At 50.2% G+C, this 19034-nt stretch overlaps 4 protein-coding genes and 1 non-coding gene across 5 annotated transcripts, besides 1 other annotated feature; 2 read left to right on the top strand and 3 right to left on the bottom strand.

Moving 5' to 3' along the window:
- Nucleotides 1-980: 980 nt before the first annotated feature.
- EKO05_18t1 lies at nt 981-1070 on the bottom strand. The gene has a single exon. It is a non-coding gene; the product is annotated as a tRNA-Ser (tRNA).
- Nucleotides 1071-2246: 1176 nt separating this feature from the next.
- On the bottom strand, nt 2247-4129 carry EKO05_0010058 (uncharacterized protein; the record flags this gene model as incomplete). Its single annotated transcript, XM_059637683.1, has 2 exons — nt 2247-3760; nt 3985-4129. The coding sequence occupies 2 exons, from the start codon at nt 4127-4129 to the stop codon at nt 2247-2249; spliced, it is 1659 nt and encodes a 552-aa protein (XP_059493666.1).
- A 2275-nt stretch (nt 4130-6404) lies between these two features.
- Nucleotides 6405-6498: a dispersed repeat.
- Nucleotides 6499-9422: 2924 nt separating this feature from the next.
- Nucleotides 9423-11398, bottom strand: EKO05_0010057 (Na+/Pi symporter; the record flags this gene model as incomplete). Its single annotated transcript, XM_038942814.1, has 4 exons — nt 9423-9822; nt 9875-10715; nt 10784-11218; nt 11323-11398. The coding sequence occupies 4 exons, from the start codon at nt 11396-11398 to the stop codon at nt 9423-9425; spliced, it is 1752 nt and encodes a 583-aa protein (XP_038794605.1).
- Nucleotides 11399-13791: 2393 nt separating this feature from the next.
- On the top strand, nt 13792-16018 carry EKO05_0010056 (DNA helicase; the record flags this gene model as incomplete). Its single annotated transcript, XM_038942967.1, has 2 exons — nt 13792-14067; nt 14126-16018. The coding sequence occupies 2 exons, from the start codon at nt 13792-13794 to the stop codon at nt 16016-16018; spliced, it is 2169 nt and encodes a 722-aa protein (XP_038794604.1).
- A 485-nt stretch (nt 16019-16503) lies between these two features.
- On the top strand, nt 16504-17471 carry EKO05_0010055 (Galacturonan 1,4-alpha-galacturonidase; the record flags this gene model as incomplete). The annotated part of the gene is made up of 3 exons (XM_038942861.2): nt 16504-17049; nt 17102-17231; nt 17275-17471. 3 exons carry the CDS (start codon nt 16504-16506, stop codon nt 17469-17471), a joined length of 873 nt encoding a protein of 290 aa, XP_038794603.2.
- Nucleotides 17472-19034: the final 1563 nt, after the last annotated feature.

Raw genomic sequence — 19034 nt, 5'->3', positions numbered from 1 at the left:
GTCAACATTGGGATTGAGAGCGCTCGTGTGGATATAAGTAACATCAACCACACTCAATACAGCCATGCTCGGGTCCAGACTATGCAGAGTTTCCACGGCAGTACTATCGACAACTCCGTCAACCACAACCACTACACCCAGCCCACAGTTGTTCTCTTGCCGGTTCCCACATCTCAACCTGCAGCCTCCACAAGCTTGACTTTGCCCGATCACACCGGGCATGTCAGTATCATCCTCAATCAATCTTAGCCTGTACTAACAATTGCAGGGCAAGGATCTTCTCACAAGTCAAGAAGAAGCCCATGTTTAGCAATCTCTGCAAGTGAAAAGACAACTGCGAGCTGAGGAGGTGCAGCTACATTCATCCCTACCAGATCAGTTTCTTGGGAGAGAAGATGGCTATGCTCAGGAAGGACCCCAGGGGCAAAACGAAGTGAAGTCACTAGATCGGCTTTTGGAAGTTATTTGGAGGCTCCTTGCATGTTTGTACCCATCAATTTATTGATCGAGGAGAATTTTGACCCTGAAATTGCTGAAGGATTATCACTAAGGCTATGGGCTATCCGAAGAGCTCAATCGAAAGTGGTACCCGCGACTTGTGGCGAGAATGAAGTATGTGTAAGCCGCTTGTCGCATCCAAGGAAAATAATGTTCTGGATCCTCTAAAGTAGCGGCTAACGAATGTCAGTAAAACGCAAAGTCACTTACTTGTCCCAAAACTCTATGTGAGAATCGTTCACGGTCAAATCGAGTACATGTCTGCAATGGGTTATCTACCCAGAAAGACGCTAAGGCAAACTCTGCACCTGGAACCAAAAAAAATCCCTTCAGTTTCTTATCCCTTCTTCCCTCTCCTTCCACCTCCTATGCACGGCCAAAAAGAATGATGCCTCAACGCAGCGTTGTTCCATTCTACCACTGGCACCAACTCGTTCTTCGTTGTTCCACCAGCTCCAAGACCATCGCGCAAGCAAAAAGATCGACACCTGTGTGATTCGAACACACGCTCCCGAAGGAAATGCCTGACTATGGATAGCAGGGCATCGCGTTAACCACTCCGCTAAGGTATTGTTAGCGACTGTTTGTGGTTCTTCTTTGTGAGGTGATTGCCTACCCAAAGTGCCATGATTGGTTGTGATTGGTTGATAAAGAAATGGTGAGTGATGGATTTATATATCTAACGTGGCACTGAAGCACTGGGTTTGCCCAGCGTAACTCAAGGCATGCGGAACGGCATCGACCAGATGGGCCGTATTGGTTGGAAGCCCCGCTACATGTTCGACTTCACGAAGTGGGGTGGAGAAGACACGACAGGCAGCTGCATAAGCGAGTAGCGTGTACGTTTGATTGCAGCACCTCCATGGGAACAGTGTAAATTCCTCCTGAAACCTTAGTATTCACACATAGTCATAGCTTGAACAAGTAATGCAAGTCTGACAGCAGGGCTCCATTTCGTCACTCTGTGAGATATCGAGGAAGAAAGTATCCCCCCAACCCCGTACCAGCGCCCCGGCCCTCGCAAAAGCCTCCCAGATGAGCCACATCTTACGTACCGCATTCCGCAATTTCCGTCGCCAGCCCCCTCTCCAGCCCTTTCGAAGCAAGCTAGCCTCCCTTGAGGGACGAACGATGGAGCCAGTGACATCGGTCTATGCTGTCATCACCATCTTATCAGATGATCTGATAAAATTTGCACTGACTTGACCACTTACAGCTCACCGCAGGCCGTCCCCCACTCGCGCGATCGCCGACTGCACCCGAACCATCTCCACCTAATCCTTGGCGTTCCGTTTCTGACATGAGTGCGCGAGGTCTCTGGGCCATGGAGACTTGCTTGGAGGCCTGGGGCAACGGATGTCGGAAGCTCGACATTGACACTGGGCTGATGGCATCCACGCAGTATTGACAGGCAAATTTTCATTCTCACTATCACAGTATTGGTAGATTTTTGTGCAAAATGTTACGTTCATTCATTATATCTAATCACGTCTAACATGGCCTAATGGCCTAATGGCCGCATGACCGCAATGAGGACTCGTAAGGGCTGGATCCAGATGACATGCCATGGAGTATCGTGGCGGAATAGAAATATACGCATGTGCTTTTGTGTGCGCACACGTGCTCCTTCGTGCTGGGAAGGCCAGGCAATGAGCGGAGACTTAAAGGGTATCAACAGAGACTGAAAAAGAAGAAGGTGATCCTCCGTATGCATACAAGGATATAACGTAAGACGCAGAAATGTAGTCTCACAACTCCATAGGAGTCGGCTGCTCGCCCTTGGGAAAGTTCGCGGGAGAATTGGTAGCGCGACGACGCTCTTCTGCCGCAGTGACCAGAGGTGCATACTCGCCATCTTCTGGACGTGGCTTCAAAGGGCCTCTGCTGTTCTGCATTGTAGTGATGATATCCGCGGCATCGATCTCCATGGCGCTGTAGACACGAGGCTCCATCGTGAATGTATCTCGTCGTCCATCTGACAGCATTGGTCGCAGATTGCTCCAGGCCGAAGGATCATCCATAGGAATACGGCCGTCAAGCAGTCTGAAAGTTTCACTACAGCCAACAGAGCGCTTGCCAGGGATGGGAGATGCTCGACTGATGTTCATATCGATTTTGGAGACGACGGGTGGCTCCAGGGTGTCCAAGGACTGAGGGCTTCTTGGACCAGAATTCCGTCTTGACCGGTGGCCATCCTCACGTAGTTGTGCAACACGCAGGCACCACGCCCGCCTAGCCGGGTCAGTCTGGCAGTCAGCGCAGCCGCCTGGCGCAATTTTCTTGTTCTGTGCTGAGACATCGCTGGACATGCGCGACAAAGGTGCAAGCTCAGCCTCGGCTTGCAGCTTCTCTCGAGCATCTCGACATACGCAGTGCCCTCCGTTCTCGCAAAAGCCGCAAGAGTCGTGAAGCTTTTGGTCCTCATCGAGAAGCGCAGTAGACGGACGCGCGAATGTAGCAGTAAAGTCCATCTCCAGGTCATCGGAAGAATCGGACAAGAGTGCAGGGTCGCCACTGTTTGTTGGCCGACCGCTGCGACGAGGTAACGGGACAGCTGGCATATACGGGGCATCGAAAGCACTGTCTATGTCCTTCATGTCTTCAGCCATCTTGTTGATACAGGCGCAATCACCGGGTTTGCAGTCGCCGCAGCCGCCGGCAACATCATCGGAAATGGGGGTGCCGAAGCCATGGAAGCTGCTGACAGAATGGTGAGCAGGGGATCTGTGGCCGTTGGACGCAGCAGGCTGGTAAAGAGTTGCTGTGGCATCGTTACGGCCATTGATCTGTCTGTTGATCGGGGCACTGTCACTTTGCTGATTGCGGAGCACACTGTCATGCTGCTCTTTCCAGTAATCGCGGTCCTCCTCGGCGTGTTTGGTGAATTTGACCTGTTCGTCAAAGGCCCTCTCTGCGTCGTGCAGCCTCTTCGCCAGGCTGTTGATCTCGTTGAGGAGTTCGTTCTTCTCGAGGTTGTGCTGCTTCTGCATCTCTTCAACCTGTTCCGCGAGCTCCGTCACCTTGGCTGCCTTACGAGCTCGGAAAGCTCGCTGCGACTCGCGGTTCTGCGCCTTGCGCTTTGAGGCGGGCTCATCTGTGGCAGGCTTGCGGCCAGGCTTGGGGCGAGGAGGGATGGCATAGTTCCTGGCTAAAGGGCCGCCCGCTGCAGGCGTGCAGGGGCCGCCGCTGCTAGAAGTGGAAGACGTCGTGGCAATAGTGCTCGGAGATGTTGCCGTGCACAAGGCAGGCAGCGGAACAAGAGCTGGTCGAGCACGTCAGCCATGTCTTCCGGCAGTCGTTGATATAGAAGTCAAAACAAGCTAGCGACCTGGGAGACCCCGCACAGCATCACCATCACCATGACATACCAGTTGAGCCGCGACCATGCAGTGCACGGAGGGAGTCGGCGGTAGCCCGGGTGTACGTGCTACCGTGGCCACATGCTGTGGCGGGAGGGAATGCAAAGAGAGAGCGGCTTGTACTTACTGCGGCCGTTGGACGGGCGGCGTGCAGGCTCTGCAGCGGGGCTCTGGAAATACTGCGGCGAGCTGTAGTCGGCGGGGGAGCCAGCGCCGCTGTGGTGGTCCGCTGGAGGCGTGAGGGCAGCAATGCCTTGGTAGTCAGAAGACATGGCGGACAGCGGGCGGTTGTGCAGCAAGCTGGATGTGTGCTTATCAGATGGAGATCCTGGGCTGGTTATCAGATCTAGCATCGGGACATCCGAGCCTTGCCGAAACCGGAGTGGGGCGGAACTTACCGTTAGCGGCAGCCGAGCCCCATATCCCGAACGGCAACATCCTGGCACTGGCAGCAGGATAGCGATCCACCTGGTGATGAAGTAGGCTCCGGGAAAAGGGTTGTTCACCAGGGTTTCTGCGTAAGATAAGCTTTGGTGGCGGAGACTCAAAGCTGTATTCAGTCGAATGCAAAGCATCGAAAATACTGCGCTGCACATCGGCTTCCTGTACGATGCCAGTGTCGGCAGTATGAAACGGAGTGCTGAAGGTAGTATTGCCCTGCAGTCCCAATGTGTTATCGAAGTCTAGATTCGAGAAAGGATTGAACTCTACATCGAGGTCGAACCCGATGCCAGTATTGCTGGTAGAATACATATTGAGCAAGTACTCAAGATGAGTAAGACAATAAGAAGGAAGTGCACTGGAGTGAGCAGTGTCGGAGGGGAAGTAATCAGAAGAAACGCCTGGTACTTATGGAGACGTCAGAGGCTCAGTCATGTGCATAATTCCTTACTGCCCTTTTGATGTTTCGCTTATTGGGTTTGTCGAGCACTTTCGTATATCAGCTCTGGTACCCAACATTTTTCTTATTCCATGGTACACGCCTTATCCAGTACCTCGCCTCTCTTAGCAAATGGCTAGCAAGCAGTCTCGAATCAAGACTCTCTTACTCGGCTGTCTACTGGAAGAAACTTCTTCCAGGGAGAGGCAGCAGAGCACAGGCTCTCCGTATAAAGGATGACCTGTACCCCGGTCATGTTCTAGCTTCTTTTACAGCAGGCTGTTTTTCCTTGTACTAGTAGGTGACAACGCGATGAGGACGCAACAGGAGTGTCACGTTTAATCTCACGGTCAGTGTACCTTTTCGCTCATTATATTGCGTTGCACAACTAGTAAAGACCCATAGTGGAAGGTCAGCCTAGAGATCTCAGGAAAGCAATTAAAACGAACCTTTACTGGGAAGACTTTGCGTGGATTTGGACGACCCACAAGTATGGTCCAAACAATCACGAAAAAATACCTCAGCCCTGTCTGCACTAGCATCCTTGTATATTGTTACTACGCTAACTCAAAAGTCATCCGAGCGTGCAAGGACGACAAGGAATTCTCGGGTCAACTCAGCACTAAGATGAATTTAGAAGTCTAGCCTGAGGCCAGTCGGATATGGGACCATTCACCGAGCTGGACGTGTGGTCTCTAGTTACAACCGCAGCGAGCGAATGACGAGGATTCCGAACCATGAAAAATTGCCTGTTCTTATGGCAAACGATAATGCTTTAATCCCCACCGTCCGGGCTACAGTAATCAAGAATGTCCTCTCGGACGAGGGGGGTGACGAAAAAAGAGGACACCTCCCTCTTCGACCGACGGAAGAAGAGGCGCTAGCTAGCATATTCATCTCGACCTCCTCCCACCATTCAATTCCCCCCAATCCGGATCGCCGAGCCACTCAGTCTAAACCTCAACCTTGCTTTACCATCACTTCTGGACCCATGAGCGTCAATACGGATTGAGAACTTGCGGAGATGGTCAGCTTACACGAGTGCAAAGAAAAGGTGGAGTCTCAACATTTAGTCACCACGGATCACTTACGAGCACGCGTCAGAGCCCCATTTCCCATCTCATGGACGAAATTAGCGCTTGTACGGCCATGGTTGGCTCTGGTTTCGTTGATGTGCGGCCTCAAGATGCAGATATAGAGCCTGACCGAAGTGGTTGAACTGCACTTTTTGCTTTTAAAAGCGCACTTTTCCTGCTCGACCTTGACGAGTCAGAGATTCCTATAGCCCCAAAAACAAACACAGTAGAAGTCACCGACCTTGGATGTTGCTGCTGTACCTAACGCGCACTATATCGTTCGCCACTTGCTTCTTATTTGCCTGTGGCGCAACGGCTGGAGCAGCTTTACTAGCACCTTCCCAAACAGATGCTCGTACACTCCATGGAAGAAATTATTATATTTGAGGTAGCAAGCCAGCTGACTAGACACCCGCTAACCGTTTTGGAGTTCTGCAATATTTCACTTCATTCATTTTCAACAAACTGCAGCTGACACTGTACACTACACCGTTACTAATTCCATACAAAACGGGCAACTTTATTTCAAATTCTAGCTTAAATGCTTAAGGTTTCGCGGAGTAATTAAGGAAAAGGTTGATTATCGGCAAAAGTGATTCTCTCGCCCGTTGATTCTTTCGCCCGTGGGGTACGTTAGTACTTTGTGTCCTAACTCGTAGATTTAAACAAAAGAGAAGAGGCTAGACTGCCTGACCTGACCGTGCACGATCTTTTCAGATGTCAAGATGTTAACAAAACCAGCATTATCGTAGCCGGGCGCTGCAATAAGAGGAGGATGAGGGGCAGGACACGGGACCGCCTGAGGTTCCAGCTTGACTGAGCAATAAGAGAAGACGTGACAGGACACATGCATGAAGATGCAGCTCGACCGAGCAATAAGAGGATGGCGAGGGACAAGATACGGGACCGCCTGAGGTTCCAGCTCGATCGAGCGAAAAGAGAAGGAAACAGTAGGGAGGAAGCAAGGGTGCATTAAAAATGAGTATGTGGTGATCTCTCAGTTCTTTCTATCGTGCTCTCTTTAGCTTTACTATCCTAACTGTTTGCTTGTGACCTTTACCATCCCAAATGTATCTAACGTGCTTCTCTTACTTGCACCAATCTACTTGGCTGCCTAGACAGTTTTCCCTACTAGTGTCAACTGCATGCTCTTTCCTCCGCTCTCTTACACCTACAACAAACTCAGTAACCCCGCTGGATTACTACGCAGCGCTTCACCAAACCACCACACAGAGCCTTACTATGTCACCGCACAGCGCCTTGTCAAACTACCACGCAGAGCCTTGCTAGATTATCACACAGCGCCTTGCCACGTGTCTCGCTTATAACTACAGCTGCTCGCTTTGTTTTCTAGCCAGCGTTGCTTAGTACACCCGTTCGTATCGCATTAGAATCTTAATTACTACTGCTTACTCTGGTAGTATAACAAAACTAAAGCCCCAGACGTTTAGCGCGCGAGCTGTCGCAGCACAATGCACTCGAGTGCTTACAGGCCACGCTAATCCGAGCTGGAAAATCAAAGACTACGTTGCGTGGCTGAAACGGCATTGTGGCCAGTACGGCATGCCTGGTATCTCTGACACAAACGAGTACCGGGACATAAGCCGAGAGATTCAACGGAACGTTGATACTGCGGCGGGCCTGCCTTCCTCAACTGCGTTGCTGACAACCTAGAGAGCAGCTTGCAGGATAGGACCCTAAGCGTCAACTCTTGAGACGTCGCTGTCCTTGTCCTCGTCTGACCCCGCGCTTCACGTATCGCAGGGAGCGCCTAAACCCTCTATTCTGACGCAGCTACCAGAGGCCTGTTTTAAGCGAGCGTTCTTATGGGTGGTTGTTAGTCTTACGGTGTACAGCATTGTATGATTATGGCTAACTTCTACGAACTGTACATGCAGCATCCAATACCGTTCCTCTGGCCCTACCACCATCTATCGACAATTAAGTATCCATCCTTGGCGCCTACACACAGTACGCATCCTAACAGCATGCCACCACACGTGCCACTCAAGCGCCAAGATGCTGCAGTATCCTTCGACCCCTACAGCGCCCTGAGCTACTCAAAGAGACCGGGGGATAGCGGGCCTTCATCTGCCTCAGACGAGGTAGTTGAATGCGCTAAGCAGCTGTACCTCATGAATCCCGCCTTTGACGAGGCAGCAGCGCGGAGCGCAGCAGAAGACGCCTTTGATCTTAAGACCACACTAAAAAATGACTGGTACAAGCTCTCTACTGAACACAGCATCTCAATTTTAGCCCGCGCTATCCTTGACAGTTCAGATTTGATATCACGCGTACTGCCAGTTCGCATCGAGTACCCGTACGATCGCAAGCTGCCATTAAGACTAAAGTTGAAAGCAGCAGTTGTTGTATTGCAATCTCTCTGCAAAATGAGAGTCACTTTAGACGAAAGCCTTAACCATCATCATGAACCAAAATATACGTGTGAAAAGCAGTTTTTGCAGTTCTAACATCACACTTTCCCCAGCGCATTGAACGCTTGTAGTTGCAGACACTGCACGTGTCAGATTCTATGTACCATACCTGTATTTCCGCCCTCAATGTTTTCTGTACGACAAGGGTTTGATTCCTCTGATCATTCGAAAACATGTTGTCAACACAAGAACTTTTGTTGAGACTAGCTTGTGCAGATGTGTTGATTGTGTTTGTGGCTGTCCGATGTTCGCGATGCGATATCCTGCTTCTGAGCTTATCTCAGTGTGTGAATTTCCACGGTTACGGTCATGGACCCGGAACCGAAGACATCAGAAAACAACACTGTGGTGCAACATACTGATTTGGCAGACCTCTTGGCCTTGTTCATCCGCAAAAAAACCATTCTACAGCGACTCGGACTCATATCTCAATATTGTAGCCCAAGTTCAACAGCTCCCAAATTCGTTAGTGCAGTTCACGTGTCTGCTGTTCAGAATTGTACGCTCGCGAGTATTCAGTCATTTTTTCGATATTTTCGCTATCGATTGTGGAGCCTGAGCCACGAAGAATGAACAGATTGATGCATCTCGACGTCTTCCACCAAAGGCGTTCTTGCACTCCCCAACTCCGCAGAAATCGCTTCTGAAAAATTCGAGGTTGGTCTGAACAATGGTACCGTGACGTAATTTTTAGTGAATAATTGAGGCAGAGCAACGTGTGCAGACAAACGCATTCCCATGGTGGCGTACTGTGACTGGATGGCACAGAGGCCAAAATTGGAAGAGAAAGGATGGAAGAACAACCTGCAGCCTTGTGCTTGTAACAGACTTGACAAGTCATGAAGATCAGACGTGTGAAAAAAGGTTTCACGATGTACGCTACCTTGGTATGTCGCTCGTGATCACTGTTCTCGAAATTGCGCATTTCCCTACCAGCCACTATCGTGTGGGCAGTCGTTGACTGGTAAACGATCACGCCAAACCATTCCCACGATACGAAAATTGAGAGCTAGAAAAGAGCGATGATGATTCGAAATTCTAGGTGGTATCCAGTGGACTTTTGATTGACAGTAATGATCCCTCCTCCTTCATTAAACAAGCGAGCGTAAAATATAGCAAGCCATTCCTCGTAAACAGATCACAACACTCCTCCTCCCTTGAGTCGTCAAACCTGTTAAAAACCACCGCCCCACTTTGGTGCATTGAGAACAATGCCCATCAAGCATCCGGATAACAACCCAGCACAAGGCAGCGTGACAAACCAACCCATGTAGATCCAGGCTACCATGCGCCAGTTGATAGTCCTCCAAGTACCGTTACACAGGCCGACACCAACAGTCGCGCCAGTAATGCACTGTGTTGTGGAGACAGGGAGAGCGAGCTTGGTAGCCATGATGATTGTGACGGCGGCACCAAGTTCCATGGAGAACCCGCGGGCAGGCGAGTGCAGAGTGATCTTGTTACCGAGCGCACGCATGATATTGTAACCATATGTCCAGAGACCGACGACGATACCAGCTCCTCCGAAGGCAAGAATCCAGAGTGGGACGGGAACTTTGTTAGAGATCTTTGCACTGAGGGAATGTTAGTTTGAGGCGCATTGATGCTGCGGATTAGAGAACTTACGTGGACCAGATAAAGTAGATGGTGGTGTAAGGACCGATGGCGTTGGAGACATCGTTCGCACCGTGGGCAAAGGAGGTAGTCGATGCAGTCAAAATCTGCAAGAACGAGTACGTGTACTCAGCGCGGTTGTCGTAGTGCTCTCCAGTAGCGTGGATCTTCTCGATATCGCCAGAAAGGAAATCCTTGTGTTTTTGCTGATCAACCACGTCCTGCTCTACTCCGTGAAGCGCTGCGTACTTGACCCAGTACCATATCACAGCAGGAGTGTACCAGGCACCTGGAGGAGGAATCTTCTTTGGCTTGGAAAGCTGGCGAAGAGGACGTTCATTGATGGCGGCGGTAGAGGGCTCGGGGACCGGTGTAATGTCAGAGTCGCTGCGATCCATCTTGGGCTGTGAGACGTGGGCACCGCCCTTCTCGAGATCCTCCACATTGTTGTGAGCAGCCAGACCTTCGTTGGCGCGCTTAGCCTCAAGCTGCTCAGCAGTCAAGTGGCCGTCGTAGAAGTCGGGAATGAGGCCAGCGGTGACGCCTTCGGGACGCTCGCGGGGCTCAGGACGGCGAAGAAGAAAAGGTCCCTTGATTACCTCCCAGCCTTTGAGCTCCCAGTCATCCTTCATGATCTTGCGGTGCAGGAAGGGGATGAAGAAGGTAGCGATGATAAGAGCAACAGCGCCACCGACACCGAAGGCAACACCAACAGACTCGTAGTCGGTGAGCTTGATCTTAGCAGACCCACCCTTCCAAACGATGAGGAGAGCCAGAAGAAAGGAAGTGAGGAAGAAGTAAAGAGGGACCATGATGAAGGCCTTCTTCACAGGGTTGCGGCGTCTCATAACTCCTTTTGGGACGTTAGTATGCTTTTCGCTGTCAAGCTTCATGATGAAAGCCATCAGTGCCAGAACTTACCATGCTTAGTGATCAAGAAGATTATAGCACCAAAGACTCCAGAGATACCAGGAGCAATACCCCAGGCAGCGAACACTTGAGACACACCCTTGAAAGACCAGTTGACACCCTGGGGCCCAGCTGCAGCAATACCAACACCAATAACACCGCCCATGATTGAGTGAGTAGTCGAGACAGGCATCGTAAATTTAGTGGCAATGGTGAGGTAGGTGGCAGAACCAACGATGGCGCAAACCATGGCAAGCATGAGAACAGACGGATCGTCCTCAAAGAGAGAGATGGAGATGACCTTTGTACGGATGGTGTCTGTAACTCGAGAACCTACAAGCATGGCACCAGCAAACTCCATGACGGAGGCAATGCACATGGCCTGCTTGAGTGTGAGCGAGCGTGAAGCGACCGAAGTCGCGAAAGAGTTGGCCACATCGTTGGCACCTGATGAGGTCAATCACTGCTGCTATTCGAGAAGAAGATAATTTAATCGTCAAGCCAGGAGAGGAAGACTTCAGCTACCGGAGTGAAAAGCAAAAACTACTTACCAATGTTCCACGCATCCAGGAATGCGAAGAGGGTGCCGATGGCAAAAAGATAGTCAAACTGAGGAAGAGCAGGCATCTTGATCTACCTGTGCTTTTCGAGTGGTCCAGTGAGCGGGCTGGTCGACGACTGGATGACTGCTAGATGCGAGAAACGACGTGCACTCTATATAACATCCAAATTCACACACATACAAAGCTCACCATGCTCACACCAGATATCACTCAGACGCCACATTAGGATCACAATCCAATCAACAGATCAAATCGTCTCATGTGCGCTGCGATTTGACGTTCCAAGAAACGAGAAATTCTAGAAATGGGCGATGCCCGTGTAGGAGGGAGGTGACCACCCTTGGCTGCTTGGAAGTGCAGGCGACCTTGTAACGCAGACAGTCGTTCGGGTTAGAAGATGATAATGATAGTTTCATTCGTATGTCCGCCGACAAGTAGGATGAAAGTATCCACTTGGCGCCATATCGCCAAGCCTGGAATCGCCTCGAGTTCCGCCCCTGGCATTCTCGGCACTAGCTCGATGTCAGGACCGACGGCAGCCAATGGGAATAGGGTATTTCACCACGAGGTGTTCACGACATGCTCCTAAGGTGTCGTTTGTCAGGAAGATGTGAGCGGAACCTAGCGTTTTCGAGAGGACGAGCAATTCGCCACGCGATTTGGTGCCGAGTGCCGGCTTTGCCATATCTTTTGCAAACGCCTGCTTTGCATTGCCTAGTTTGTGAAAGCCGTGATAGCGTTGGCTGGTACTCATGGAACGCATCTGGAAGAACGAATCCAGTGCTCTCGTGGCTCGTCAGTGGGCTCTATGGTGGCATCCTTGATGATATCGCAAGACCAATCCATACGATCGATTCGCTCTGCGGCAAGTTTGAGCCGCAACAGAGCACTCGGGCAGTTGAAAGGCGTACAAGCTGTCCTAGCAGACATCGCCGACAGTGCTGAATGTACAATTGGACTTTTGGCAAGGATCATCAGTCCCATTAACATCCACATACAACCACAACGATGCGGTACTGCGCCGTATTGTCAGGCCAGCAAATCTAGCAGCGTAGCAAGTTGGCATAAGCCATCTTCGTCAGTGCAATAAGGGCCTAAAGGTTTAGCGTAGGGTAAGCCGAATAGACTAATTGGCCGGCCATCATCGTGATGACCGAGTGGATAGTCATTGTGCACAGGATACGCGAAACATGTGGGTGATTGAAAATCCTGCTGAAGAGATTATAATCAATAGCAGTTGGAGGAAGGACCACGTGTAGCACATCTGGACCCACAGATATAAAGGCGCGATGCAGTTGCAGACTGCAAATGGCTAAGCAATCCCGTCAGTGTAGGCGCGCTTGGTGGATGTAGCATGAGCAGGATTTGCCAAGCTGCTAATTGGCCAACCCTTGTTAGACCGAATCTGCTCTTCATTCAAGATCCAGCGTGGTCTTTATGCAAGACCGCACAGGTGGGATCGCGAGATGGGCCGCAGCTCATTCGACTTGGAGTGTCAAGTTGCTTTTTGGCACATAGTGCCGATTTTGAGGTCCAACGAGAGTTTGCATCTAACTTGCGACATGAACAACCTAATCATTGATCATTGGATGATTGCAGAACACTCAGTGGGGCAGATCTCCTGACTTCTGTCTTCATGAAAGGGTACGTATACACTTTCTCCCTCGTTTGTCGCCGATAGTTCGAACGAAACGAGCATTGCCACAACCTGGAGCTGAAATTTTTGGGATGGTGTGAATCGATAGACGTGGTTCCAACGCGTTTTAGCTAGTCAGCCTGGTTTTGGATTCAATGATGCTCATGTTCAAAGGATATAAGCGTTGAGTCTTGAGCGTAGGCGACGAACGAGAGCAGTAAATTCACAGAATGAACCCAGAGTTCCGTGGAGAGTCGGGATACATGGTCTCAAGACCTTTTGGTTTGAGCAAGAGGCCTTCAAACAGTACCGCTGTAGATGAGGGCTGCAACTGAGCCACCAGGACGACTGCAAGCCGACTCCTAGACCGTTATTCGAAAGTCATAGTGCTGACCACGTTCTTTCGTAGAAAATGTCGCATCTCGGTGCTCGGATTGGTGTTCAGAAGGACTGCTTATATTCCGAAGGGATCACGGAATTGGAAATTAAGGATTTGCGCATTACTTATAAACGCTCCTCAGCAAGATGCGATGCGCCGTTCAAGCCAGGGTACAGAAATCCGGCAAAAAAATCGCGGTGTTGAAGCTCACCAGGCTGTTGTATTGCTATGATGAGTGGTTCTGTTAGGATAATATGGGTAGATGATGTTGATGGTGGTTCGCGGCGGCTAGAGCTTCGACGTGGGGAGCGCTAACCACATTTAGGTTTAATGAACTGATAGCGTGAACGCGAAAACGCGAATCTACGCGTTATCAGGGCGACACACATCAACCGCCACTTTTCCACCGTGCAACCCCTCATACACAAACAGCACACAGATCATGACGGACAGGCAAACAGCGTACTCGATCAGCATCTTCGGCAGCCAGGCGGGTGATGAGCGTCAGGATGGCACCTCCCCATCGCGTGTCCAGCAGCAGCTGGTTGACTTTATCATGGACTTTCACCTCGACAATGTTTTCCTCTACCGAGACCAAATCCGCGAAAATGTGCTTGTGAAGCAGTACTACTGTGATATCGACATCGCTCACCTGATCTCTTATGATGAAGAGCTCGCACACAAGCTTCAGCAGGATCCTGCCGAAATCTTACCTCTGGTAAGTCCCTCCCCGCGTTCTGAAGCCCCCCCCCCCATCTCCCACTGACGCGAAGCAGTTCGAAGCAGCACTCAAGACATGCACGCAACGTATTGTTTACCCTTCGCAAAGAAACATCAAGCTTCCTGAGCACCAGCTCCTGCTTCACTCGTCTGCCTCGGAGCTCTCTATCCGCGACCTCACAGCGAACAACGTCTCCCATCTCGTCCGCATACCTGGCATCATCATCGGCGCCTCCACACTCTCGTCAAAGTCTACAGCACTCGCGATTCGATGTCGAAATTGTCAGCATGAAGAGATGATCCCCGTATCTGGCGGTTTCGCAGGCATTTCGCTCCCACGAACATGTGCTCGAAAGGCAGGCGAGGGCGACGACAAATGCCCCTTGGATCCATACTACGTCATGCACGAGCGGTGCCAATTCATTGACCAGCAAGTGCTCAAGTTGCAAGAGGCTCCTGATCAGGTACCTGTTGGAGAGCTACCTCGACACATTATGATATCTGCGGATCGTTACCTCGCCAACAGAGTGGTTCCTGGTACACGATGCACAATCATGGGCATTTTTTCGATATATCAGCAAAAGGGGTCGAAGAAATCGTCTAGCGCCGCGGTCGCCATTCGCAATCCATACATTCGAGCAGTTGGCATTCACGCAGACGTGGACCATACGAACAAGGGCAATGCTGTATTTACAGAAGAGGAGGAACAGGAGTTCCTTGAGATGAGCAGAAGGCCAGACATCTACTCAGTCTTTGCTAAGTGCATTGCACCGTCCATCTATGGCAACGAGGACATCAAAAAGGCCATCGCGTGTCTGTTGATGGGCGGATCTAAGAAGATCTTGCCTGATGGCATGAAGCTTCGTGGAGATATCAACGTCCTTCTCCTCGGTGACCCAGGTACGGCCAAATCTCAACTACTGAAATTCGTCGAGAAAGTGTCACCAATTGCCATCTATACATCCGGAAAGGGTTCGTCTGCGGCTGGTCTCACAGCGTCTGTACAACGTGACCATACAACACGAGAATTCTACCTCGAAGGTGGCGCCATGGTCCTAGCCGATGGTGGTGTTGTGTGCATCGATGAGTTCGACAAGATGAGGGATGAGGACCGAGTAGCTATTCACGAAGCCATGGAGCAACAAACCATCTCTATTGCCAAAGCCGGTATCACAACAATTCTGAACTCGCGAACATCGGTACTGGCAGCAGCCAATCCTATCTTTGGACGTTATGACGACATGAAGACACCTGGTGAGAACATCGACTTCCAGACCACCATCTTGTCACGTTTCGACATGATCTTCATCGTTCGAGATGAGCACGATCGTGGTCGTGACGAGAGGATCGCGAAGCACGTCATGGGTATTGCGATGGGCGGTCGAGGCGTCGAAGAAACCGCTCAAGCCGAGATCCCCATCGAGAAAATGAAGCGCTACATCACATACTGCAGGCAGAGGTGTGCCCCGCGTCTCTCACCTGAAGCAGCCGAGAAGCTGAGTTCCCATTTCGTGAGCATCAGGCGGCAAGTTCATGCTTCTGAGATAAATGCAAACCAACGAAGCAGTATACCCATCACTGTGCGCCAACTGGAAGCTATCATTCGTATTACAGAATCGCTAGCCAAACTCTCCTTGTCACCTATCGCCGATGAGACGCATGTGGACGAGGCCATTCGTCTCTTCCTTGCCTCGACCATGGATGCGGTTACACAGGGTGAAGGTCAGAGCTCGAAAGAGCTTATGGACGAAACGAACAGGGTCGAGGAAGAGTTGAGGAGACGCATGCCGATTGGTTGGCAAGTCAATCTCTCTTCGCTCAAGCGAGAATTTGTTGATGGCAAAGGATACTCGGAGCAGGCTCTTGCGCGAGCGCTACACGTTATGGCAGCGAGAGAGACCATCAGAATGCGACACGGTGGAAGCGTTGTTTTCAGAGCAGGCGCTTGAGTTTGTGTACTCCGTAACCATGTTGGATAGATCGATTCTCAGGTACTGGTGCACGGCAGGGCTGGAGCTGATTGGGTGCGTTATCACGACGCTGTGTAAGTACAGTACGCTGGCGTTTTGGAGTACCTGTAGCGCTTGTTGCATCAAGATACTCCCGAAATCTAGTGAATTTTCAATGTTTATTACCATCCGAGCTCCCGCTTTACCATTGTCCCGATGCCTGCAACTAAACGCCCAACATTGGTGGGATTGACTGACCCTGTCGCACTGCCTTGGCTCTTGAAGCCTGTGTTGTTCTTTGCGGAGTCGCCCTACTTGGAAAGTATCTTGAAATAGATGGAGACGAGCGTGGAGGCGGAAAGGTTTAACTCACATCTGATCTGAACCCGAATCAGAAATACATAAAGGAGAACAACGCAGTCATCAAGGTCCGCGATAGGTTCACAGGCATCGATGGCATTCCGACTTAGATTGGAAAGAGCATGATGGTGGGGAAACGCACAGAAGCTATCTATATCGGTAAGGCCCCAAGCCGCCCTCAGCTCATAGCGAGTCCACTCCAACCTTCGAAAGTGTTCCCCGTGTCCCCTCCACGCTACAAAATATGCTTTGTCAGACCCTCTAGGAACGGCGAAGATGATGCGAAGACTGCCTTGGAAGCCTTCAAGAAGTGCAACAATGGTGGCACAATTGCCCTTGACCAGCAATATACCGTCTGCACGCCCCTCGATCTTCGCTTTCTGAGACACGTGGATGTAGCTTTAACAGAAACCGTAAAGTTCTGTGATGAGATAAGTCGTTGGGTTCCTAGGAATTTTCAGTTCCCTTTCCAGGATGGCTCGTCATGGCGGCTCTGGGGTGGCAAAGATATCAACCTGTATGGCCTCGGCACTGGTACAATCGATGGTAATGGGCAATCTTGCTACGACGCCCATGCTGCGAACTCAACTATCAAGCAACCGCTGCTGTTTGTGATAGATGGCTGGCTGGGCGGTTCGATCACTAGTCTGAAGATGCGACAGTCTCCCAACGTGAGCTCGTAGTTGATCACTTGAGGATGCTAACATGCTGATGCGAGTTCAGTGGCACAACCTCATTGCGAATAGTTCTGACATTCTTGTCAGTTACATTAACGTCTACTCTCGCTCAAATTCAAAGTCATCGCCAAAAATCTTAACTGCTGGGACACATATCGCAGCAACAGTAGGCCCAAGTCTGTCAAGAGCAAGCCCCCAAAACTAACGATATGGCTCCAGATCTTGTAATCAAAAACAGCTACACAGATCACGAAGACGACTGCGTATCTTTCAACCCCAACAGCACCAACATTGCTGTCCAAGGCCTACTCTGCAATTCCTTCCACGGCATTTCCGTTGGCTCCCTTGGCCAATACCCAGGCATCTTCGACATCATCGAGAATCTGTACATCTGTACATCTATAACGTCTCAATGAGTAACGCTACGGACGGCGCCCGTCTGTAAATTTGGCCAGGCGCGGAGGTCAAGAAGCCTGAAGGCTGGATCTGCGGTGGTGGTGAGGGTAGAGTGAGGAATATGACGTACGAACGGTTCTTCAATGACAACAGCAACGGAGACTGACCAGTATCATGATGCTGTGAGCGTAACCGAGTGTAAGGCAGATCCAAGTAAGGTTATCCTGACAGACATCTTGCTCAAAGATTTCTGGGGTAAGACGTCAAAGAAGTCAGAGCCAGTGGTTGGGTCACTGATCTGCAGCTCGGAAGATGTAAGTCACTCGAACCTGTACATCATGGTGCTAAATCTGACTCTAAAAGTCTTGCGACAATATTCGAGCAGTCAGTGTAGCTATCACGACACCAAGCGGAATAAGTCCGGAGTAATCGTGTCGTAACATGGACGAAGCATTGTTGGAGTTGAGCGGATTTGGGTGCATTGCTGCTTGATAGCATTGCAACTATGACTACGGTGCAGAAGTTGACAATTATCAATAATAAGTATCAGTTTCAGTGTACTTCATTGACCCTAGAGCATATATACTTGTGCTTTTACCGATATTGGCTATGAGGTTCTTAACACGTTGCGGATCCAGAGACCGTGTAGACATCCGAGATGAGATGTGACTAAAGCATCATAAGGCGTGCATACGTCCCTTCACCAAGGGTCCGACAACTTTGCCCGAAAAGGCGCAAAGTACAATTCTATCTGCAACAGTACTAACGACACCCAATTTTAGCTTTTGCTCAGACAGTACACCATTTTCGATTCCCAGATCTTGCTCAGGATGAGATATTAAATCGTCACTGCAGCCCCTTCCTAGTTTGTATGAAGAACTAACAGCGAATAAAGGGAGAGGGGACTTGGTTCAGCAATGACCATAATACAAGCCTGCGCTGACTTATACATTTAAAAACTGACATTAAGCCGCCTCCGCGCTGCGTACTTTTTATCGATTCCCATCCCGGTAGGACCAGGGGACATTGCATACAGTAGTTGATACGACGAAGCAAGACGGTGCTTAAGATATTGATGAGTATACGAACTCTAGGGGTTGACTTCTTAATTCGTCGGCAATCCCCCTCGTTCAAAACACCCTGACCTGATTGCGAGCGACTGGGACTTACATGGTGATGGCTCAACTGATTAGAAAGACAATCGAAGCCCACCATTCGGTATAGAGGACAACCAGAGTCTAATTGTCATCGAACAAGGAGCATTGGCCCAAAGTACTTATAGAATATGGTGGCAGGGTCACTGTAAAGATCATGTTGCCCGACAGCTTGACACGAAGCTCTTGCACTTACGTATGTTTAATGAGGTCATCGCCTAATCTCCGTTAATGGACGATTTTATATGTTGCTTTATACTAATTTATCTCCAAATAAAGATATCTCTCGTTGTCTATAAACTAGTTTCCAGCAATGTTACGTGCATTTGCTCCCCCTTCACATGAATTTTGAGACTGCAAGCGCCACGCATCAACAACGTTCCATGTCTATGGAAACTTTACAAAAACTGGATAGTCTATTGAGCGAGC

The sequence above is a fragment of the Ascochyta rabiei genome, chromosome 18 (genome assembly GCF_004011695.2).
Source record: "Ascochyta rabiei chromosome 18, complete sequence".
Lineage (NCBI taxonomy): Eukaryota > Fungi > Ascomycota > Dothideomycetes > Pleosporales > Didymellaceae > Ascochyta > Ascochyta rabiei.
The sequence above is the reverse complement of the archived record's forward strand: the minus strand, read 5'-3'. Positions and strand labels throughout refer to the sequence as shown.